At 41.1% G+C, this 26185-nt stretch overlaps 1 protein-coding gene across 1 annotated transcript in view; it reads right to left on the bottom strand.

Moving 5' to 3' along the window:
• HIVEP1 (HIVEP zinc finger 1) overlaps positions 1 to 26185 on the bottom strand; it is a gene marked incomplete at its 5' end in the record, with an annotated part of 120940 nt that overhangs the window by 46737 nt on the left and 48018 nt on the right. Inside the window, one exon of the mRNA XM_080339085.1 lies at positions 6384 to 6437. Coding sequence (XP_080195211.1) covers positions 6384 to 6437 — 54 coding nt within the window. The remainder of the gene's footprint in view (positions 1 to 6383; positions 6438 to 26185) is intronic.

The following is a 26185-nucleotide window of genomic DNA, read 5'->3' as shown; positions in this document are numbered from 1 at the left end:
TTGGAAACATGCTTCTACCGGAAGAGACAGAGAGACACCTGCCAGTCCTGGGAAGAAATGAGGAGACTGGCAGATACCTGCATGCCATTAGAAGGATGGAAGGCTGAGCTCAGGGTGAATTTCTTATATTGTTGTGCTGGTTTGACTGAAAATGAGTTCATTTCCTTTGTGCAACTAGACACCTTTCTTTTTCACAGCTAGCATGGTCATTATTTGGATTTTGTTTGAGAACAAGAGATAACACTGCAGCACAGAGTTAATGTTTTTAATTGCTCTGGTCTGAGAGCCAAGGACACTCTGAGTGCTCTGCCCACAGGTGTGAGGCATTGAGGAAGAGGCGCATGGATGGGGCAGAGCTTGACTGACATCCAAACTGATCAATAAGAGTATTCCATCTCATTAGTATCATGCTACATATTTAAGGATGGGGGGAATCTTCTGCTCTCTCTCTCAGGCGCTTTCTCTTACATTTACATTCTCTTACATTACCTTTTATTTTTCTTCACTCTATTTTGCCAGAGCCAGGGGAGTTTTAGTTTGGGATGTTTAGTTTGGCTTTTTGCCATTTTGCAGAGGCCTCTGAGCCTTTCTGCCTTTTTTCCTTTTTTTTCCATCTTCAGGATCAGTTGTTCAGGATCAGGGTGATGCTTCCTGGGACTGGCTGCTCAGTGTGAACAAAGTTTGTGAGGAACTGCCTTGAGTATCTTTTATTTCTATTTTATATACATATTTACTAGTAGTGTATTCGTATTTAATTATTTTATTAAACTGTGTTTATCTTAATCCAAGTTTCTCTCTCCCCTTTTGATTCTCTCCCCTGTTGGGGAGGGGGAGGGAGGGGCGAGTGAGCAGCTATTGTGGTTGTATTGCTAAACCAAGACAATTGCATACAGCTTGCAGTAACAATCAGTCAGCTATTTAAAACTTTACTGATTGAAGCAATTGGTACAGACAGTCTACCCATCTCCCCTTTTCCTGCTGGTTTTGGCTGAGATAAAGTTAAATTTCTTCATAGTAACTTATGTGGGGCTGTGTTATGGATTTGTGCTGGAAACAGTATTGATAACACAGGGATGTTTTAGTTACCACTGCGCAGGGCTTACACATCCTCAAGGCCTTTTCTGCGAGTAGCCAGGGAGTTCACAAGAAGTTGGGAAGGACACAGCTGGAACAGCTGATCCCAACTGACCAAAGGGATATTCCAGACCATATGATGTCATGCTCAGCAATAAAAGCTGGGGGAAGAAGTAAAAGAAAAGGGCAAACATTCGGAGTTAATGGTGTTTGTCTTCCCAAGTCACCATTACACGTGACAGAGCCCGGCTGTCCTGGAGTTGGCTGAACACTTGCCTGCCCATGAGAAGTGGTTAATGAATTCCTTGTTCTGCTTTGCTTGTGCACAGGGCTTTTGCTTTACCTATTATACTGTTTTTATCTCAACCCACAAGTTTTCTCACTTTTACCCTTCCAATTCTCTCCCCCATCCCACTGCGGGAAAGCGACCGAGTGGCTGTGTGGGGCTTAGTTGCCAGCTGGGGTTAAACCACAACACTGCAGAAAGTCAAAAACCTGATCAAACCAGAATGGCCGCTTATGCAGGATGAATTCTCACCTGACAAACAACCATGACAGTTTGCAAGCCTAAACTGTGAAGAGGCTGAGGAACACATGCCTGTCCTCAGACCATCCCAGATCATGCTACGCTCTGAGGAGACAGCAATCGCCACGACTGAGAAGTGGAATGAGGAAATCCATCTTTCATCTGATCCAGCCATTTCTCATTGATCCTTTTGGCTGTGACATGGCAAGAAGCAGTTATATGAAGTGATGCAGTTGAGCCCAGAATAGCTCTCCTAACACCCAGAGAGACCCCAGGATCAGTTGCAAATGCAGAGTATACATGAGGCCATGAGGTGGTTCTTTTGGGGATGTGCCATCCATTTTATGGGAAATCTTGGTATTGCTGGCGTTTGTCACCAGCTTTAGTTCCCTGAACAGTTTCAGAAGCAGAGACAGAGATTTAGGCAGCAGTCTTAGAATCACTGGTGCCAAGCATGGAGATAAGCAAGTTAGTTCCACTAGCCCTAAAGAACGCAACAACAACCTTGGTGGGGCTGATGTACCTAGGACCCAGACTGCTGTGACAGGCAGAGAGCTGCTGCAACAGATAAAGAAGAAAACAAATGCTTACAGTGCTTCATATTGGCATTCAGTGGCTGAACTGGCTTTGGGGATGACCAAATCAGAAGCCTCTGTGGTAATCATGAGTATCTGTGAGGATTAGACTTTACTGGTCCAGAAAGTTGAAAGACTTTATTGGGATGGCTTTCTTATTAGGGAAGGCCAATGACAGATCAAAGATAAAGCAATTGGATTCGGGTGACTGGTTTCCAGACCACGATACCCACTGGGTCCCACATCGGATAAAGCTTTCACTGCCTTTTTAAGCAGGAACTTTCTGTAGTTCATGCTCACCATTCTTTCCAGGTTTTAAAGAACACCACATGGAGCACTCGCTGGGAGCGAGACCTTCTCTGTCACACAAATGAAACCTTGTACATGTGTCAGAAGATGAAATTCAACCCCAAAGCAGGTATACACCCAGGGTGTAAAACAGCCTTGGGAGATACCATCAAAGCTAAAGAGCAGCACAGTCTGTTCTACTGAAATGACACAAGAATTATCCACCTTACATACTCACTGAGCAAGAAGGTGACCATGATCCCTAATGGTGTTTCTGGTCTCAAGTGGCAGGCCATTCAAATATTCATAATCTGAATGTAGTTGTGGACGATCACTCCAAAAAAAAAACGCCTAGAAAGTAGGTCTCCCAGTTGCAGCTTTATACTAAATAATCCAAATCTGCAAACTTGAAAACTATGTTTGCTCATTTGCTGTCTCCTCTGTGCTTAATAGAGACCTATTCCAATTTGCACTTAATTGGATTACTACAGCTAATGGCAAAATGAGGTTTTAAATACATGTATTTTTGTAGTCAATTAAATCTAACTTAAATCCCACACATGTACAAAGTTAGGAATGATCAGTGCACAATGCCAGTCAGCAGAAACCCAGCATGATTAAACTTCTGAAAAATTCCTCCCTGAAAATGTGCTGTGCCACTGACAGCTCCGCTACTGACAGAGCAGTAGTTACCTTGTGATAAATTCCACAAAATGACATTCCCCATCCATGTCAGAGATGAAAAAAACCCAACCAAACCAACCAAGAAATCTAAACTGATCTAGATAAACTGAAAGACAAAATAAACGAACAACGAGGAAAAATATATAACCATACTTCATGTGAATCTGTATACACTGGATTGTAATTTAAAATAATTTACGTGAATATGTGCACATTTTTTTCACTTGTTTAGCTCAAAACATATATTTTCTTTCCTTTTTTTTTTTTTTTTTTTTTGTGGCTTTCAGACTCTAAAGCTTCAAATAAATCATTTAATTTACTTCATATTACCAAGAAATCTACCTATTTAGACGTTTAAGAAACTACCAAAAAAATGGCAGAGCACATTTTTCATTTGAAAAGAGCAGCCTTAACATCTCAGTTATTGCTATATCAATTTTCTATGTAAAAATTTATTTTTCAATTGCCAGCACAGGAATTTAGCTTAAGAGTCAGAAATTAAGCAATGATGCCTATAACATCTGATATGCTGAAAGCCAAATGCTACCATCATGTAAATCTCTGCAACCCCATCCTTTTCAGAGTTCACACTATAGAAGTTGTCTTCCTTTATGCAAAGGTGTTGCTGGGCCACGTGTGAGAACAAATGCCTGAAAGCAGAGTTTAGCTCATCTTTAGCTTGAACATGTCCATCACAAAAAATAATCCAGAGCAATATTACTTCCGCAAGATCGACTGCAACAAGTGCAGACAGCAATATTTTTCATACCAAGTTTTCTATGTTTGGATGACAATACCACTTACTTATGATACCTACTAAACAAAAATATGTCAAAACTATTTAGCATAAGGTCTAGTTTGTGGAAAAGCCTCTGTAAATGTCTGAAGGACTGCTATTACCTTCTAGTCACGTTTTTTTTCCCTCTTCCACCTTTTACAAATACATAGAGCAACATCACAGTCCTGGTGCTCGTACAAGATGATTTTTTTCACACATTGCCTTGAAAAACTAAACCAGTCACGAGTTTGGAGAAAAGAAAGTTGAGAGAGATATCGACAAGATTTGTAAAATCACAAAGGCAGTGGATATGGTGAATGTCAAACTGCTATTTAACAAAACACAAAATGCTTGAGCCAGGGGATGCCCGTTGAATATTGAAAAAAAAAAAATGGAAATTGAGAAAAATAAAATGTACTTTTTAATGTGATTGGTAGTGAACTGTGGCAGTTTGCTACCTGAGAATGCTGGATGCAGACAGCAATTAATTGAAAGGATTCATGGATAACAGCTGCATAAATGTCTAGATACTAAAGCGATGAGGCAGACTTCCCTAATCCAGTGCCTATGGACAGCACGAGGGAACTGGGCTGCAGAAAATGGCCAGGCTTATGTGCTGTCCTTAAACAGTATGTCCTGTTGGCTCTGTTGAAGGCAGAACGCTGGGCCAGATGGACCTTGCTGAGATCCAGTTGGGTATTTCTTATGCTCTCTAAACTTGAAAAAGTTTTGAAGTTCATGGTTTCAAAAGATAATGAACTTTGATTCCAAGACAGAACATCACTGATTTACAACAGTGTTCACACATGTCACAGGCCAGAAGAACAGTTCCTTGCCACAAGAGAGCTGAGTGTCTAACCAGAACACGACAAATCACTGACACATGGCACTGTTAGAGGAAAATAAGCTGAATCCAGCAGCCTGAGAGAGGCGAGGCTGCTGCTGCTCCATGTCCCCAGGTTCAACCAAGTAGCAAGGCAAAACAATTTTTTCCAACAGACACACATAGACATCACATACATGCATCTATATACATATATATGGCTGGACATACAGATACCAGCCACTCAGAGCACTCACACCAACACTAACAGCCTCATCCCACTCCCCACCCTGGCTAAGCAAGAGCTCCATTAATAGGAATATATCTACATGTCCAAGGCGGACCCCTCCAGTAGCTGGGTTCACCCGGTCTGCCCAGTAGCTGCATCTGGATCCCAGTCTTTCCAGTTGCTGCCAGCTTGACATATGAGCCTCCGATGCTGCAGCCCCACTACAGCTGCTGGTACAGACCATCATACACACCTGCACTCGCTCCAGTTGCACCACAGGCCCCCCATACCCACAGGGAGTAAAGAACCCCTTTACTGGAAAACAGCTGAAGGCGGAGTTTAATGAGGAGACAGGACAGACTGTGCTGGACAAGCAACCTGGCGAGCCCCTGCTACCATGCAAACAGACCTTTTTATTCTGTTATCCCTCCACTTCCCACATTTGTTCCTCCCCAAATCATATAAATCCCTTCCATTTTCCACCTTTGTCTCCTCTCCTAGGCATCCCACAATGAGTCCCATGCAATCCCCAAAACCTTTTCCCTTGCATCCCATTCCACAACATGTTCTACACCCCCAACTAGCAATACCCTTAGTCCAAACAGTGGAGAGTGGCTCCTAATGGCTCACGGCAATGGATTTTATGCCTGGATGCTGGGGCTCTCCTGGTACAGCCCTGGGAGGGGACCAGACAAAGCCTCCTTTCCTCTAGGTCCTTAATTTGGGTTTCTTCCTGCCCCTATGCTCCTCTGGGCTTGTGGAGATGGACCTTTCACAGCTCTCCCGTGACGGGCCTGGGAGTAGCTTGGCCAGGTAATTGTTTGGGCTCCCATCCCCAGTGTCTCTCCAGGCTCCTCCGTGGGGGTGCACCTGAGCTTTATAGCAACCACTGACCAGGTATCACTGCAGTCAGTCAGCCCTGAAATGTAACGACTTTCCACCAGCTTTCTAAGCTCTAACACACAGATTTAATCTGTCATAGGTCACCTGTTTCTTAAAATAACCTGTGATGATCAATCCCCCTTCAGCGCCTGTTAGAAATCATCCCATATTGCTTGTCATAAACCAAATTACATTACTAATGATTACGTAAAGCATATAATGAAACAAAGAGTTGGTACAGGCTGTAGGCAGTAACTTGTGCACATCCTTAACGCTCCTACAGCTTCAGCAGTCTCATCAAGGTCACCACAGCTACTCAAGTGGTTAAAACAAAGCCTTTGTGTCTCAGGAAAATTGGAGCGTTACAGATCACAGCACCTGATCTGCAGATAGACAGGCCTGGGGCCTCATCCAGCACACAGCCTAGTGGACTCTTCTCACTCATGCAGGAAGGCTTTGGATCAGCCTTTAGAATCACAACACTTTTTTTTTTTTCTTATTTCATTTTTGGGTTTTTTTATTACCTCTCTGTTGGTCTTCTGTTCCATTAAGTTGTTTCTGTGCTTCTTCAATTTTGTCTGCAAGAAAGAGAAGTCATTATTAAAATACATATGTAAGAAAAGCAAGATTTTAGAAAGTCATTTACTAAAATCTGTCTCGAGCTATCTGTTTATATTTAGGAGCAATATCCATCACATGTAAATATGCAGCACATTATGAGTAATATGGCCATATAAAATTCTATCATTTTTTACCAGCAAGGCTATTGACATGTTAAATTACACGGAACTGCAGAAAGAAAAACATTGGCATTGGATCTGCAATCAACAGCTAATCCCATTGTAGTTTCATACAGTCTATAATAACTTATGCAGTCAGGGGACTCTTTGGAATAGGTATTATATTATGGCGCATTACAGAGTATTTTAATATGTTTTTGAAAACACTGTTAGAACAAGACAATGCAGCATTAAACACGGCAATAGGAATAGCAAACTGGATTTAATACACGAAGTGACAGAGCCAATACTGTCACACGGGAGCAGCGAGGGTCGAGCAGTAGCCCCGTGCTTATTCCTCTGTGCAATTATCTGGAATTTATACACACGCAGCAGGAACAAAAAGAGGCCTCGAGTCTTTACTCTCACCCTGTTCTTCTGCTGCCCCCAAACGCATCAGTGTAGGGAAGGGAACTGCATTTCTGTCGCTGTTTGTACAGAAGATCCTGTGGGAAGTGGGGAGCTTGTTCTGCATGTGTGTGCATTTGCAAGTGCAGAGCAAGAAGCAAGAAATGGGGTAACTGGAAGGAATGAAAACTCGAGACACGTTTCTTTTTGGTAGCAAACGGTCCTCTGAGTGGCTTCAGGCTAAGAGGTGCTATTAATAAAAAGCTGCAGCACTAGGACAGGCTCATCTCCACATCATGCTGTGACCTGACCAACCAAGACCTGAGCTAGGAATGTGGCTTTCAGATCTTTTTCCAAAATACCTGTGAAAATTAAATTGAACAAACAGACCAGGGGTGTCAAACACATGTTAACCAAGGGCCACATTGCCCTCGCAGTGGCCTTCAAAGGGCCAAATGTAATTTTAGGGCTGTATAAATGTAGGAGTAGCCCTAAAATTACATTCAGCCCTCTGAAGGCCACCGCAAGGCCAATGTGCCCCTTGGTGAAAATGGATTTTACACCTCTGGAATAGACAATAACTGGGTTCATCCTAAACCTCTCCAACTCTACTGGTAGAACTCAAGAAACACCAGACTCCATGGCTGCCATGCACAGGAGGAGGACAGCTCTGCAAAGTCCTCACCTCTTTCTTCACAAGTGTGGAGGTTGTTATTTGGTCTTTCAGTCACCGTTCCTATACAACACGAGGTTTCTAGAAAACAGTCCTTTCTTCAACAGACTTTTAAATCAGTGGGTTTAAGTGACTTCTCCAATATTTACGAACTGAACCACTCAAGTATGTTGGAACCATTTGTTCACAGTTGAGGTCTGAATTTGTTTTCTGATTATTTTCTCAGTAGAGCCAAAAGCTATAACTGAAGTAAACCCTTCTCCTAGGTGTTAAGGCCAAGCTTTGTTCAGCTCGCTCTAGTTCAGCATTTCTGCTTTTCAAAACTAGCACCAGGTTCCCTTCCACACTAAAGCTCAGTAATTTCTCTCCTGTATGTTGTTGTCCCAGAGAATGCACAAAAGCATCTCACAAGGATGCCAACCAGGCAGACTCACAGAGCTGGAGTGAATGAAGCTGCTAATGAGACTACCACTGCAATTTTAAAAGCCAAATCTCTTCCTTCTTCCTCTGAGGTTAGTGAGACATACATATACATTTAAAGGGAAGTTTTATACAGTCTCTTTTGTACTGACTCACTGGCTGCTGAAGACAAACACAGGCAACTCAAAGAGAACAACCCTGCTCTAGCTCTTTACCAATCCTGTTACGCAGACTGACTTAGAACACAATTTGATATTTAACGTCTTCCTGGATTTCAGCTACAGCTGAAATAATATATACCTCTACGCATTTTTTGTATAGAAGTGGCTGTAAATATCAATTTCTTACAAAAATAAGAGCAAATATTAACAAAGGACCTTTTATATACATATGCCTCTAATGCTAATAGAGAAAAACGTATCCAACCATCTTACACTGTTCTCCCACAGAAACGTGATGAAATAAGCAACTTAAAAAGCTGTATGACAGCTGTTGAAATACATGAACACACAGGAAAAAAACAAACATCGACATTAACCCTGTAAACTGTGAGATTTACCAAAAACAACAAGCAATCAAAACCATAGATTGGCTATCAAACTCTCTTCCCCTGTGTACTTAAGTACAACTGGAGTTCCATTATTAAAAGAATTATCTGCATATTTCACATAAATACTACAATAAATGTATGTATCTAAATTCATGATGATCCTATTTTATAGACAAAAATTAGTTAAGTATTTTGGAAGCATGCCACATCAGATTGTCAGAAAGATAAAATGCTTTGATGTCCTTAGCTTATTTCTCTCTTATTAAAGAAAAAAAGAAAAAGAAAGAAATTAGTTCCTTTCAGAAATTCTCAACCACCTCTTTGTCAGACTGTAATCCCAAACAAATAAACACAGATAACAGAAATAATAACAAAGTAAACATAGGCTTGGTACACAGCCAGAAAGTCTCCTGCACTTCCTGCATCTCCTGAAATGCTTGCCCAATTAATTAGATTTGTTGCATATGTATTTTCCTACCTATAGAGGTATCTCTGTGCAGAACACTTTTCAGCATTTTGAACACAGAAAAAATTCACTGTTGATTCCGGAAACGGAGACGCTGATTTTGATGGTACCTGAGGCCTGGGTATTAACATGGGTCTGCCTGCTGAATGTCTCACTGAGGACCACGTCCTCCTAACATCCCTCACCACCCAGATACCTGTTCCCCTCACCGTACCAAGGCATGTTTAATACCACTGAATTAAATCTGGCAGCTGCTTCCCAGCCTGCCACATTTTACCACTATAGATCCTATCCTATAATTGTATTACAGATTCTCTAACGGTATGCACCTTTGAAAACTCTTTCTAAGCAAAAATACATCAGACTGAAATATCTGAAAAAGCCAGGAGAAACTGAAAACTACAAAGCTCACTATCAACTGCAAATAATACTATTCGATCCAATGCTCACTTGATTTAGTATTATTTCAGATTTAAACCTGTGATACTGAAGACAATGCCTATTCTGAAAATTTTACAAAGCAAACATTTCTTTATCACTGGAATATTACTTATTTTTAATAGGATAAGGGAAAATAATTTAAATAATGGGAATTTCTAATACATGGCAGGCATAGCACTCTATTTCCCATAAAATGACAGAATAGTACATCTCTTGACTACTTTACTGTAAGACCTACTCTAACGTGACCAACCTTCAGCAGACAGCCTTCTGAAGTTGCACACATCTAGAGGCAAATGATGATGGTGACAGATACCATCACATTTAAGATGGGACACTTCTCACTAAGTGCTTACTAGAGGTGAAAAGAAGAGCAACAATAAAAGAGGAAATTGTCATGTGCTGCTGAATAAAGATGAGATTTTACATCAGGAGTGTCAAACTCGTTTTCACCGAGGACTACAGCAGCCTCGCGGTTGCCTTCAAAGGGCCGAACATAATTTTAGGACTGCATAAATGTAATTTATTACATTCGGCCCTTTGAAGGCAACCGCGAAGCTGCTGCGGCCCTCGGTGAAAACGAGTTTGACACTCCCGTTCTATATGATAGTAGCAGTGTTACAAGTCAGGGAGCCAGCTCTTGGTTATCCTAGGCAGCTTAGTATCACAAAAAAGTACAGCGCAGGTAACATATAATAGTTATATGCATATATAGTTAGTTCTATACATATACAGTTAAGTTATATACATAGTGATATGTGCGTACATAAAATAAAGTGAAACAACCTGAGTGCAATGGCTTTTTTTACTCCAGTCTTAAACCTTTTCATGTTATTGTCTAACACAGCTCTCCCAGCAGGTATCTGTTGTGTGGAAATATCATCAAATTCCTTGGGGGTTTAAATACATAATGTAACTGTGCTTTTTAGGAACACGAGGAAGGAGATTGGCATGCAGTAAAATATGCTTCTTGTCTTACATGCCTCCTGCTGTGATGGATCATTAAATGGATACCAACAGTCTGAGCCAGACACGGCGGTGCTGTGGTGGGTTTTTCAATGAAAAAATAAACAAGATTTTTCACCAGCTTTGTATTCTCTATTTCTGATCTTCACTGAGAGATATAATGTCATAGATTTTAATTACACCACAAATAAAACGTAGTTTGTAAAGATATTTACTTTTTTTAAAAAAAAGACATCAGCATATCAACACATACAAACTCGAACATGTTTATGTGTATTAGAAATGCATTGGGAATTTTCAAGAAAAACTTAATAGGCCTTATTTATATGGTCAGTTAAGGAAAAATAATAAAGGCTTAAGAATCTCAGCAAGAAAAGTAGAAATACCGAGAAGAGTGAGGTTTGCAAAATATGAAACCAGTAACTTCTACTTCTGACAGCAAGTTAAGCTAGAGTAAAAAAATCTTCTATTTGTGGATTTGTGGGTCGTCTTCTTTTTTAATCTCTTTTTGCTCATGACAGAAACTCCCCACACCAGTGTAATGAGATGACTGTTTCCTGCTGAACAAATCTCCCCGTGTAGTGACAACGCACACAGGAATGGAGCAGCAGTCACTGAGGAGGAATACTACTTCTTCTAAGCCACCAGAAAAGCTCACATGGGGCTGATGGGTGGGAAATGTTCATTAAGCTTAAGCAAGACACCCCAACACAAATATTTTTCATTGCACATATTTGGAGGTGCCTATAAAGAAAGCCTTTTTTCTTTTTTCCTTCTTCACAAAGACACAAAACTTCTGCTCTAAAATAAAAAAGAAGGTTGTTTTTTTGGTTTTTTGTATTTTTTAATCTGACATACCCTATTCTCTATGGATAAATGGGAAACTAGCAGATTTACACGATACCAGATGCTAAAAGCAGACTATCACAACTTTAAAAAATAGAAATGTGTATCTTGCCTAAAAGACTAGGTTTTTATATTCAAATATTTAACCAAAACAGCTGGAAGGTAAAATGTCAGCAATTTTCCCCTCAGTTAAAGGCAAGAACAACTCTCAAGCCTTATGCCTGAGTCATCCTAAAAATACCTCCAGCAAAACAGCTTCAGATGGCAAGTTTTTCTCCTTGCTTTCTTAAGAAACACACTCTCTCTTATCATACTGCATCAGAAGACATTTGAAAAGCAATTTTAAAAATCACTTTCAATGTTTTTCAGTGAACACAAGGAAAGACATCACTGATTATTTTTTCTTGCACTGATCACCAAGATCAAGGTGTCAAACTCATTTTCACCAGTGGCCACATCAGCCTCGCAGTTGCCTTCAAAGGGCCAAATGTCATTTTAGGACTCGATAAATGTAACTACTCCTACATTTATACAGACCGAGATCACTAGCAGAGAACTGCAGTGACAAAACATTCTTCGGCTGAAGTGCATTAATGCAATCAGTCTATATGCATTGGCCAGTATTACTGAAAACAGATTTGTAGGTGGGTTTTCCTTTTTTTGGGGGGGGGGGGGGGGATGGGGGGGGCAGGATGCACAGCTTGAGAAAGCCACTGATGGAATTTTCAAACACTGCATTTTCTATCGCTAGTTAAATTCAGAGAGCAAGTGAAAAGAGGCTGAGGCCCTATGTGGAAATCACCATCTTCTGAGGAATGAAACCTCTATCAGTCTCTGCAGCTCAGGTGTTTCTGAAAGCATGACAAGACCACCACGTTTAGACAGATGGATAAATAAAATACTCTGAGTACCAGATAGTGCAGAGCAGCAGAGTGTGTGAAGAAGAGCTCAGATTTGGCACAAAGGGACCCAAGCCCATCGCCACGTCCCACTGGAGCCATTTCATGCCTCCCCCAGAGGCCTTCAAGCATGGGAGCACACGGTGCCAGCACTGGTAGGCAGGAAGGGGCAGCAGGGCAAAGCTGATGCACCACACAGTGTCAATATGGGAATATGAGCTTGGAGCCCTTCCCCAGGTGGTGGGTTCGCCCTGAGAGGCGCCAGAGGCAGGGTTTAATCCCAAGACATCCTGCCTGCAGGTGGGGGTACCCACCAGCGCTGGGAGGGGATAGAGAAGAGCCCGTGCTCCACTGCAAGGAGGCCACAGTGCTTGGCTTTTCCCTTTCGCTAGGAGGGGGAAAGGCTCTTTCCAACCTGCTTAAACAAGAACGTCATAGTCCTAATGCATTTTGGTTAACCGACATTAATCCCAAGACTTCCCTTAACCAGGCAATTAAAAAAAAAAAAAAAAAGGAGGAATAAAAACAAAGGCAGGAGTCTTGTCTGTACAAGGAGCCCATCGGGTTAATTGCGAGCGCAGTGCAACCAGCAGGATGCTGCCTCCTGCCCATGGAGCGGAGGTTTGGCAGGCCGTGGCATGCAGGCTTCCCCGTGGAGCAGGACAGCATCCAAACCCCAAACCCAAGTGGCAGAACCAGGGGAGCGGGTCCCACTGAACTCCGGCTCGCAGTGGGAAGGAGGGGAGCAGCATGGGCCCCCACTGAAGGAGACGGTGCCCCTGCAGCCAGGAGGTGCAGGGGCTTGCAGGGATGACCTGGATGGTCCAGAGTTCCCATTGCTGCCTTCCTGCCGCAAAACAAACACCCACAAAGTTGGCAGCAATAGCAAAAGGCAGTTCAAGAAACCCATAGGAAGAGGCACTCTTCTCATGCAAATTTAAATCTACTTTTAATTACAAACCACTCTTCTGCCCCTATATATTTCCCTTTTCTAGTTTAATGAGAAACGCTCAAGATTAAAAGAAAGAGACCAGATCAGGCAAAGCCAGTTGCTACATAGAATCATAGACTAGCTTGGGTTGGAAGGGACCTTCAAAGGTTTAGTTTAATCCCCCTGCAATGAGCAGAAACATCTTCAACATCTCCCTTATGAGGAAAGGCTGAGGGAGATGGGTCTCTTTAGCTTGCAGAAGAGGAGACTGAGGGGTGACCTCATTAATGTTTATAAATATGTAAAGGGTGAGGGTCACGAGGATGAAGCCAGGCTCTTCTCGGTGACAAGCAATGATAGGACAAGGGAAAATGGGTACAAACTGGAACAGAGGAGGTTTCACTTAAATATAAGCAGAAAATTCTTCATGATGAGTGTGACAGAACACTGGAAAAGGCTGCCCAGGGAGGTTGTGGAGTCTCCTTGTCCGGAGGCATTCAAAACCTGCCTGAACGCCTTCCTGTGTAACCTCATCTAGGTGTGGTGTGGCTCCAGCAGGCAGACTGGACTAGATGATCTTTCGAGGTCCCTTCCAATCCCTAACATTCTGTGGTTCTCTGTGTTCAGAGCCCCATCCAGCCTGGCCTTGAATGTCTCCAGGGATGGGGCATCTACCACCTCTCTGGGCAACCTGGGCCAGTGCTTCACCACCTTCATGAAAAAATTCTTCCTCATATCTAGCCTGAATTTCTCCTCTTTTAATTTGAAACCATAACCCCATGTCCTATCGCAACAGGCCCTGCTAAAATCTTCTCTGTAATTTTCCAGTGTGGGAACTTGACAACTTTTGGCATAGAGTTTTTTTTGTGGTTTCTTCTTTCCAGTCTGGGCCTTAGAGAATCACAGCACCATGGCTCAGTGGGTTGCCAAACCCTCAACCTGATAGCATGGATGTCTCCAGCCTATCATAAATGAAAGGTAAAAGAGATTAAATCTCAGTTTGGCAGATGCCACTGGGTTTGAAGATTGGTTGTACAGCTGTAAGAGGAGGAAAAAAAGACCTCTTAAAAATTAGGAAATGGGGATTTGAAACTCTTAGTAACTACAAGTATGATGCAGGAGTTGTCATTTTAAAAACTATTGGCTACTTTTTTAAACATCTTAAATGAGATTTAAAACATCTTAAAATGTTCTACTAGTTATTATAACCTTGACTAATGACCTGTTTGATCAGTTTTTCAGGAAAATTTTATGCATTTTCATTTCAATGTCAACTTTGAATGCTCATCATACTCCCTGCCATATATAATTATTTGCATTTAAAAATGAAGAACCCGTGACAGATACTTTACATAACTCCTTGAAAAGAGAAGATAAAAATCCTCCTCTTATTGTTCTTCATTTTCAGAAAAGAAGAGGCTTGCATATTGGAAAATACAATCTGTAATCTGCAGATTAGTATCACCAATGAACAGCTATACTGTATCTACAATACAACAGTCAATGGAGAGGTTGTATATAAATCGTATATATAATAGCTTTATCCTTGTCATCACATGTATTACTTAAGCACTGCAAGGGCTCCTGATGTGGCTGACAAGGTATATGCGCATAAATTACAGAAGCACTTTGCATATGAACCCAAACTCAGTCCCTGTGTCATCAGTTTTCGACTGGAGAAGCTTTCAACTTTTTTTTTGTTTACATGATCAGAATTTTTATTATGAGGCTTTTAAACGCATTAAAAACTGAGCACACAAGGGTGGGAGAGGAAGAGGATTTTTGGAGGGCTGTCACCTTGCAGTGCTAGTGGCAGAAGGACATGGGGAACAGCGAGGCACTGGGCGGGGGGACGGGACACACGACACAAGGTACAGTAGCTGCCAAACACACATACACAAAATAAGAAGTGCAGATGAAGTATCTTGAGAAATGTCTCCTGCTGGGCACCTTTTCACCCTGTACAGGCCACTGTGCAAGGGAGGCACCTCCTATGGCAAGTCCCTTTTCCACCTGCCCCATAAAGCCAGATGACCCTGGCTCCTACCTGTGCTTCTGAGAGCCATCAGCTGTGCCGCCAGAGAAAATTCATTCATGCCTTGTCTCACTCCTGTACCAAAGTACAAACACAGGTACTGATTGCAGGGCCATCTGCATAGCTCCTCATCAGCCACCTAGCACAACAATGACACCATTCCTATGCTGATGGCTACAGCATTGTTCTGCTCCCACTGCCAAATTCTAGCCATGTATCTAGGATGGGGTGATCACTATCACTAAGATCTACTTAATAATTATTTAACAGCCTCCAGGGCACCAGGTTTATCTTCAGCTTTCTTGTGTTTTTTTTTCTAAACCTAACCCAGTATCGAGGTTAAAAGTTAAAACAAAATATTAAAGGTGACCACATGCTGTGCTAAGCTTACTACCTTTTCCCAGTTGCTGCTACAAGCATCTTCATACCTTCTGCACAGAGACAAGTTCCCTTCCCCTGGCAGGTTTACGGTTCTTTGATCTCATGTCCCCAAAATGGAAAAAAGTGTGGTTTTCACATGTTCATTTTTTTTTAGAGCCTGACACAAATTAGATAAATGCCAGTGAAACCTCTGTCTTAAAAAAAAAACCAAAAACCAAAAACCAAAACAACCCACCATTTTCTATTCAACAGAAACACCACTTAGTACCCAAGTTTTCTTTAATTTCTGTGTTTTCTCCAATACATAGCCTGTACTGAAGAATAGTCAAGCCAGCCACTCCCAGCCAAAGAGGGGAAAAATCTTCCAACCATCTTTCTGGTACTCCAAAAGCACTCATCCTCGGCTGCCAGGCTGCTGAGGGAGGGCCTGCCCAACACAGAAAGGAAAAGAACTGGTTCAACAGGCAGAACAACATCAAGAGCAGGTGTTTCATCACCTGAGACAACAGCGTGGAGGCTTTCTTCAAGTTCTTCGAGGGGTCAAACTGCTCTGTAATTTTGTCTTCTATTTCTGCGGTTCCTCAAATGCTACCGAGTTTACAAGGCAGAAATCATGTAAGTAGACACACTAAGCACTGAGGAACCTAAAGTACCAACAGCACTGTTTAAAAACAGATCAGTTTTCTTAAGCTTAACATACCTTAAAAAAAAAACCTCTGCTGAGATCCTGAAATCTTTAAATGGCTTAAATGGTTTAAATTATTACATATTTAGTAGGACATTAGATACTGAAGTTATTACAATTACCTGATATTAAGATGGATAATAAATAGTACTAGCTGGCTAAGAAAGAGAGTCTTTTTTAATGACACTAATGAAAAACAAAGCAAAAGCCTACAAGTCAAGCCCAAACATCTTGCTTCCAGCAGAAGGCAAGAGCAGAAGCCGATGGAAAAGCAGAGCAGGACACGTGGTAAGTCCTGGACTCTGAAACCACACAGCCCTGAAGCAAACCCCAGAAGCTGTACTTGAACCTCACAAGTCCCTCAGATTATTCCTACATTAGTTTCTCAAAGTCTCTTTTGAATCTATGTGAGCTTTTCACGTCTCTCTTCATCAAACTGCAGGGCTTCATCTACTTAGTCATTCCTCATACAAAAGCTGTTCAATAGACTTATGACCTCTTCAGCTTTTGCAGTGCTATTTTATCTTCTTTGGAGGTGGAAATGAAGAAGGGCAAAAGAGTTAGGAGGAAGATGTCAGAATCAATCCCATTCTTCAAGATGAAGGCACACCACAGACACCTGCTGTGACAGATACATTTTTCTCTACCGTTGCCATAAACACTCCTAATGTTTTATTTGCTTTTTGACAGTTAGTGAGTACACAGTTGACTTCTCCACACAAATATATGACCCCCAGACCTCATGTCTGAGTGTTAACAAGCAGCTCAATTTAAATGAAAAGTTAGAATATTTTTCCTGTGGACATCACATTGCATTTATCTACACTGAACTGCATTTGTCATTTTACAACATGGTTGCACGGCAACCTAATGTCATTTTGAAATCCTTTGCATTTTCATTTGCATCTTCATCTTCAGCTCTGTGGATAACTCCTTCAAATCAGTGACACTATCACTTCACTATGGGAATCGACAGAGGGACATTTTTATTAAGTGTAAAATGGCAGGCAGTGTTTGTCTGCTAAGGAACAAGTATCAACTGCAAAATGTGTAAATACTAGTCTCTCGATAAATTTACACATAAGAGGTTTTCTTTATGGGGTGCACTGGTGGAGTTCACTCAAGAATCTGATTTCCTCTTTAAACTCCTGTCCTTAATTCCAGTCTGTCCTTAAAACTCAGCCTCTCCAGACTCTGTCGCCCCTTCACCACGTAGCTCAACACAACATGCCTCTGGGTCACCACCTCCAGCCATCCTGCCCACTCCTTCCTCACCAGCTCCTGTCAGCGCTGAAGCATCTTCATGTATCTCCTGTATAACTGGACCGACTCTAACACAGCTTAGGACTTCTTCCAGAACAATGGTCAGCTGCATTTTTGGTAAATCCACTTTGAACGGGTCTGAAAAATCACCATCAAATTCAAGATTCTTCTTTAGGCTAACTACGCATGAAATGTAAACTTAAAGCTTTTCATTAATTTAACTAAAGTATCTCATTTTTTGCTTGCTTATTTCCCAAAACTTAATAGGGCTTAATGTTATAAGCCAAAGCGTGTGAATACAGTCCAAGATATGAACAGTCATAACGGCAGCAAGTGGGTCTTAGGGCTGAATTTTATTTTTCCACAGTATTCTTCTATTTTTGCCCTCATTTTTTATATGCTGAACGAAATGTGACTAGCCGCTTTAAAGTGAAAAACAACATAACTTGGATCGACAAAAAGAAAAAGGCTTTGGAAAAACTAGTCAATACAAGCTGATGTAGGACAAGGTGTACCTGAAACACAAAACTTAAGCAAAGGCACAAAGGTATGATATTTTCTTGTTAACAGTGTTCTCAAGCCATGAACAGAGGCTTAGCCACTCTAAGAGGCTTACAAACAAAAAAGCCCTAGGCAGTTCATCTTCTCTTCTGAGGGCAAACACAAATTGTGGGTGGAAAATATACATATCAAGCAAATACCTCACTTCAGTGACTTATTTTACTGTTCTCTACCTACCCCCATCCTCCTCCAAGACCTGAGACAAAAACTAGGTGTCAAGTACCCCACTGAACACTTGGTGTTCTCCAGTCCACAAGTTGTTCCCACCCAAGACAGCAGGAACAAGGACAAACCACGTCTCCAGAAACCACCCACACTCTACACAGGGTCAGGGAGACCCTAACCAAAGCAAGGAAGTTGTGGGCCAAATACCTTAAATAATCCAAATTTGCCAGACACTTCACAAGCTACTACTTTGGGAAGGAGAAGGCTATTCAACAGGTGCCCCTTAAGATCAGACACATAAGAGAGATGTTCTGTACCAAAAGGAAATAAATATGAATCATATATTATTCACCCATACACTCTCAGCAAATTGAGATGAGCTGAAATTGCAAGTGGTGCTGCCGCTTTGTTATTTTACTGCTTTCAAAGAACTACTAGGACATGAGTTACTAAGTCTCTAACCATTAACTGAAGTAGAAATGGCAAGCTGACCTTGCAGAGTGCACCATAACCCTCTGGCACTGTAAAAACCTACAAGTCTCACTATTTCGGTTGCTTATTCAGGGGCTGAACGGCAGATAAGCCTCGTAAGACAAGGCTTGTATAAAACAACTGTGCTTTTTTTAATGGAGAAGGGATGGAGGGAAATATTCTGGAGGCCTGATTCAGCCCGTGTTGGACCAGCTAGTAACCTCCCAAATAAACAGGTATCTTTCTTAGAATTATATTTGGTTGGAAGAGACCCTCAAAATCATTGAGTTCAGCCGTTAACCTAACCCTGTCACTAAACCGCGTACCTAAGAACCTCATCTACGCATCTTTTAAACACCTTCAGTGATGGTGACTCCACCACTTCCCTGGGCAGCCTGTTCCAATGCCTGACAACCCTTTTCATGAATAAATGTTTCCTAATTGCCAATCTAATCCTCCCCTGGACAACTTGAGGCCATTTCCTCTTGTCCTATCACTTGCTCCTTGGGAGAAGAGACCAACACCCTCCATGCTACAACCTCCTTTCAGGTAGTTGTAAAGAGTGTCCCCTCAGAGAGCTTTTTCATCAGGAAAAATCAAAGGACTTGAAGTTTTCTATCACAGGAGGCCAAGTGACAAACATCCATACGATGACAGATTATCTTCTGGTCACAACCACACACCAGCCTGCTAAGGCTGGGCTCAGCTTTAAGCACCCACCTGGTTACCCTGCAAACCACACCAGCCATTCTCAAGCTCCCCTGCTCCCCTCCCCTTGTCCCATAAAATACAGGTTTCTGCCGGGAGCAGGACTGCGCCTGGTCCCCAGACACTTGTTAAAACCTGTCGCCAGCACAGCCAGCTCACATCTTGTCTCTCTCCTCCTCCTCCACGCCTGCTCCGGCTGGCTCAGGGAGCTGAGGTAGGCCTGGTGGGACATGGCTGCTGCTCACTGCTCCTGATCCCACCTGCAGCCACCCTGCCCCACTCCACCTCAACTGGAAAGGACAGCACGGCTCTGACCCTGACCGCCCTGAGAGTCAAAATTGCTCAGATCATACAAGTCTGGTAAAAGGGAGCAGAGACAAAGAACCCAGCATGATTTATTAGCACCACTGACGAACAAGAATGTGTTGAAGCAGAGCCCCAGAAGGTATTTTCTGGTGCTAAATTCATAAACAAAGGGAATAAGCAAGTGAAATCTTCAATAACTCCTCCAAAGTAGAGACCTGACTGAAACAGGTTTTTTCTTTTTCTTCTTTTTTTTTTTTTTTTTGGTGGGGTGGGAGCAGTTGTTAAAATATTTAGTATGCGTTCTGGATTGTAATCAGCATGAAATGTGAAGAAAACAATTGAAATGCTCACTCTTCCTCGCTCTCTCCTCTCCCCAGTAAATAAAAGAAAGTAGACTGAGGTATCTTCCTGGCATTCCTTTTCTGATTCTCTCTAAGGGACCCTTACATGGCAAATAAGCTCTTGTGGAAAAAAAAAGAAATCCTGGAATGCTGACACTGCAAATTTAGTTCATTAATTTTTATATAAAAAGCTACTCATTGCAAGAAGCTGAGAAGGTTTTGGTTAGTAAAATAAAGAATAGGAAACAAATCTGGTAGTACACAGATAGTTAAGTGTATTGTTAATATACTAAACAGTGTTTTGAAAAATGAAGGAAAAATTATACAGATTCACTCACATTCACCTCATCCCCACAAGAAGTACAGTTCCTATTGCTGTGGAACAGCAAACCATTATTTCTTTTTTTAAAAAAAAAAACAAGTAAAATCTAAACTAAAACCTAGCCCCCTTCCCTCCTTTTTTGTGGGTTCACTGGTGAAATTTTCTTTATCTACTTGCAAGCTTAGGAAGATAATTAACTAGCTGCTTCTTATACACCTACAAAATGATAGCGCTCTGCAATCTGAACATCACCCGGGTGTTTTTTCCTTTTTTATTTAGAATTCACGCTGAATTTTGCGTCGTCTGATTGAAGATGAGGGGGCGGTGAGGAACGTGTGGGAGAAAGCCACAGCAAGCTGCCGCACACACCATCCATTCTGCATTTGGAAGTGAACAATTAAGCCTGGAGGGAGCTTGCTTCAATAGCGATGTGCTGAAGTGAGCATCCAGGGACTTCAAGTCCTCAAATGGATTTTTTTGGCCTTTAACAAAAAGATTTTATACGACTCGACCCTGTGCCACAACAGAGTAGTAAGACTTGCATCCAACTTTATTAACTCATTTTCAGTTAAATATTTTCTTGGTTTGCTGTGCTGGAACAATGATTTCTGGAAAATATGGTGAGTGGGAGAAGAAATTATTAGAATGTGCTGCTTGACTAAAACAATGAAAATGCAAACCCAGTATAATGTCCTGGAACTGCTTTTTGGTTTTGTTTTTAACGTGCCTGTTTGGACATTTTCTTCGTAGCATTAAAATTAATGACTTAGGAATCGGACCCAAATTTTTAAAACTATGTAGATTTTCAGTGGTATTTTCCCCATTTTACCCTCATCTGTTTCTTTCAGTTTAAAATGTCTTATCTATTTGCAGAAATATTTTTCTCAATTTTTTTCCGACAGCTCAGCTAAAATCAATTTCTGCTCAAAGTTTCCACATTTCCAGCCAGAGAAAGAGTAACTGAGACAAAAATTGTGCGTGGTTAACAGGAAGAAAACTAACATCGGAAACTTTGCATACACAAAGAGGGGAGTGATTGGAGAACAAAGCCAACTGGACAATCTCTCTCGCTCTTTAATTCCTCCTCCTCTCCCCTCCTCTCCTCTCCTCTCCTCTCCTCTCCTCTCCTCTCCTCTCCTCTCCTCTCCTCTCCTCTCCCTCTCCCTCTCCCTCTCCCTCTCCCTCTCCCTCTCCCTCTCCCTCTCCTCTAATTCACACTGGCCAGTAGATCACCAAGTCTCCCTGACCTAGGCCCCTGGAGTTGCACTGAAGGAAAAAATCTCCACCAACTTCTCACTAAAGCTTATGAGATCCCTACTAAACACCAGGAAAATTTCAACCAAGACTAATGTATACCCAAGGGACATTACACAAGGAAAGTGAAAAGGTGTTGGGGGAGAGGAAAAAGAAGTCCACAGTTGTCAATCTGATGCTTTGTTCATTGCTATGAGCCGTCACACAGAACTGCTGGAATGACTAGACTTTCCAGGATGGAAAAAACAGAAGCTAGGCTGGGCTTGGTGCTCTGCAACCTCCCTCAGGTTTCCTCTCTTGCCAACCACTCCTATGCCAGGAATCACATCAACAAGACCTTCCTGTTTCCCTCTACTGCTGTCAGATTCACCCACTGCTATTATTTAAGGCTGTGAATGGTAGGACAAGGTGGGCATCCATCAAATGCAGGTATCTGGTATTCCCCACATGAACTGCAGTAGGTCAAAGGCTTCTGATGCCCCCAACTTTGGGAAGATCTTAAGTTGTGCACAGAACTCAGACAGCATTTATCTCTTTCTTTGTGGTTCTCCAAAAATAGAGGCAAGTATTTTGTTCCACGCTGAAATGGGTGAGGGAGAAGGAAAGGAGACAGGAGAACAAAAGCAGGATAAAAGACATTCCAGGGAAAAAAAAGAAGAAGAAAAAGATTAAGTACAATACAAAGCAAATAAACAGTGTCTATGGTGTAGAAATGATGCACTGAAACCATTTTCTTATCCTTTTTCTTTCTCCTTCCTGAGATGATAGTTGATACTTTGAAGATTTTACTTAGAAGAAATCACATCACTAGAAAAATACTAAAAATGTGCTTTCCCATTTCTTTTCCATTGTAAATTAACAGTGGACAATATTTGTTTGGTGACTAAATGTAATTAAAAGATATACTCATACAGCAGACGACGTGATGCTTTCACAGTTTTGGCAGTCTTTTTGTCCAGTTTCTAATTTTCTATACTTACAATTCATAATTATAATACATATAACCTCAGGTTAATCCTGGGGCAGGAATAACCAGTATCTTACAGGTAGTCAGGTATTTGGTTTCATACTTTAGAAGAAATCTTACGCATGTAATACTTTAAAAAACCCAAACCAAGCCAAAACCCCAAAGCCACCCCACCCCGAAAGCCAACAACACCTGTCATTCATGTCAAGCTCATGGTTTGGGTCTTTAAATACCTTATCTCTCATTTGTTTTATCCCGTTCAGTAATTACTTCCAACTATACTAAACTGTGACAGTTTTATTTTTAAGAATTCCCAGAAATTAAGTTTTACTCAAACAGAATACTCAACAAGTATTCATTAACAACTCAAGCCAGGATTCAGCAACAGAATCTGACCTTAATTACCAATGATCAACTGGATAAAATTTATACTTCCACACTCCTATTACATAATTTTGAAGATTTTGCTGGCTGCAATTTCATTACCTCACATGCTGCAGTAAACAAGACATTTGGAAATTGTGACTAAATTTAGCACAAAAGCAGAGACAAAACCAATGGCCCTCATTAGAAAACCTTTGTAAAATTGGGACTGGATGGAAAAAGAGATGTCATATATACATATATAGTTCTGAGCATGCATATAGCTTAAGTTCCTGGGATGATCCATGATTTAAATACAGTCCACTACATGACACCTTAAGAGTCACTTCCTCATCAGACAGCAAGAGCAATGCAACCCAACTGGTCCATTAGCAGCCTAAATTGTGGCCTGTGGAAAAGTGATTTTACCTGGAAGGCAGTGTCACAAGACACATGCTAAGGGAAAAAGAGATGATTGAAAAGCACTGAAATACAGAAAGAAATAAAAGGTCAAATCCCTGTATCTGCTTAAACTACTCGTACATTGAATTTATGACCTGCTGGGGTGCAGCACTGAGGAACTGACCTGCAGGTCTCGGTGATTCTCTGAAAATAACCACATACTGCACAAGGTTCATTCCTTTGCTGATTTATTTGTTTAATTCTTTGTGGGAGGAGGCAGTATGTGCAGATAAAATGTTGGGTTGCTTTAGGAAAAAACAGATACAATAATAATACCACTACTTCAAAAATAAAAAAAGTTCAAAGGACAATAAAACTACTTAGGAGCCTGTAGAAGATTCCATTTGAGAGGAATCTAAAAGTTCACAGCATTTTAATTTACAGAGACGTGGAAAATATTTGACATAATGCAGGTATATAAAATAATAAATGGTATAGGGAAGGTCAAGCTGAGCACTACTGGAGAAAAAAGACCAAACCGAAACCTTCTAAATCATATTTCTAATATCAAGATGTAGGTCTTAGCAGCTGAACTTCCCACCAGTTCTGTTTTATCGATTTACCTCTGCTTTCATTTCCTCCATGCTTTGAGGCAGCTATTTAAAATACATGTTTGAGATTTAGCTTTCCTACTGAAAATGAATTCATTAATCAATTCAGTCTGAAACTACTAAAGAGAAACCCTTTTAAACACAATTAGACATTATTAGCTCTTGGGTTTTTGTCATTTAATACTGAAGCTGCGTACAGGGGAATCTCAACACTTGCATTAAGAGGAGCATACCCCAGCAGGGGCAAACAGATACCGTTCACAGTGGAGATCAAATGTGGTTTTCAGAACACCACCCAGCTACTAATTGCACTGCATGAAAGGTTAAAAAAACACACAAAACAAAACACCGTGTTCCACAGTCAGTTCTTGCAAAACTGCCCACTTTGCAGGGCCCATAATGAATCACTCTGTGCTGGTTTTAAAGAAATGAGGAAAGAGTTAAAAATAATTCTGGTTGCTTTAGAAACTGACATCCTTTGTTTTGGTTGAAATGAAATACCATTACATGCATGCAATACCCTTTAAACTTGCCCCTATTCCAACAATAACTTATGCTATTCTAAGAAACTACCACCCAAAGAGCGATCACTACAGGTTCACAGTAGGTTTGTCGTCATGAATTCAGAGTACACTTGTGATATTACCAAAAACACTCAGCTGAGCCTGGTTCAGAATGACCTGACTGTAACCACCAAAATACGACAGTAACTCGCTGCCCACCAACTCCAGCAAAACCACAGCAATCAAAATATCAATAGGGGTTTTTCTATTTTCAATAGCAACTTTAAAATAACCACATTTTCAATAAATGCAATACTCAGCCCAAATCATTGACATTTCTAATACAAGAGCATTAAAATACTGCTAAAATTTAATTATAAAGCTAAACTCGTGTGTTTTTAACATGCATTTTAGCTTTACTATTGTATTCACTGAAACTGCAACCTTTTAGATGATTGAACTCAGATTCTCTGGTTTGCTGATACAGAGACTCCTGCCCTATTCCCAAGCATACCTGACCACTGATCCTTCAATATTCCATGTAAACAACACAGACTTTTAAACCTGTCAGCTCCTACCTTTTAAGCTGGCACCACTCCATCTAAAACCATCTTCATTATTAGAATTCAAGCACAGAAAGGGATTTTTCTTTTGCAATATTTTAGCTTCAACAAACCCATACCCATCTGGGTTCCCAGCAGCCGCCAATGGCTCGCAGGAATACAAACCTCCTGTTTTGACACCTGTCCCTGCCCAAATGAACCTCAAAGGACCACTTTGGACCAAGCCAGCAATAACTTTTAAAGCAATATACTGGACTATACTGATATTCCAGTAATAGCCATCTCTATACAGTATACGATGCTACATCTGTCAAGATATGTGACCTGACTTTTACATCTCTTGATCTGCATCTGTCTTGACATTTTGGAGACTGTTCTGACTCGAACTAAAATTAAAAGCATTGATAGGCAAAATAAAGCTCCATAGTTTGCAAACTAAACTGCCATCTCTCCCTCTACATATGTGTACGAATGTACACATTTTTAAGGATGCATAATTAACTGTAAGAAAATAGTTCTCAGAAACCAGAAAGCTAAAGTATTTATATCAAAAGCTGAATCTTTCTCACTCTATCTGCACAAATAAACCCACTGAAGTTGCCAGCTTTGTCAAAGTGAACAAGATTAGGTTCTAAACATATATCAATTTAAGCAGTCAGAAACCTAGAAGAAATACTGAAGTTGCTTTCAGATTTTTTACAAATTGGAAGTCTCTGACTTTATCTGTGGAAACAAAGATAGTATTCTCTAATGCGCAACAACATTGCTACTATATGCAACCTACTTTCTAGTAGGGCCATTTAAAATCAGAAAAAAAGTATAGTTATTTCCAGATAGTATTGCAAAGGTGGTTTGATGCGGCAGGCTGGTGGCAGAGTCTGGGGGTGAAAGAGGGAGCTGATCTTACAACTGCAATATTGTTTAAAATTCTATGTATCCACATTGGTCAAATAGCTCCAGGTTGCTTAGTTGCGCTTTTTTTTTCTTTTTTGCTTCCAAATTTTGCTATGTATTTATAACCATAAAAGCTAGTAAAGTGACTTGATTTGTGAGAGGCACTACAATCAGACAGATTTAGGATAAAAATAAAACTCATTATCTACAAG

Source organism: Nesoenas mayeri (assembly GCF_963082525.1).
Source record: "Nesoenas mayeri genome assembly, chromosome: 2".
Classification (NCBI taxonomy): Eukaryota; Metazoa; Chordata; class Aves; order Columbiformes; family Columbidae; genus Nesoenas; species Nesoenas mayeri.
Note: the sequence above shows the minus strand (reverse complement) of the source record. Positions and strands in the feature narration are given on the sequence as shown.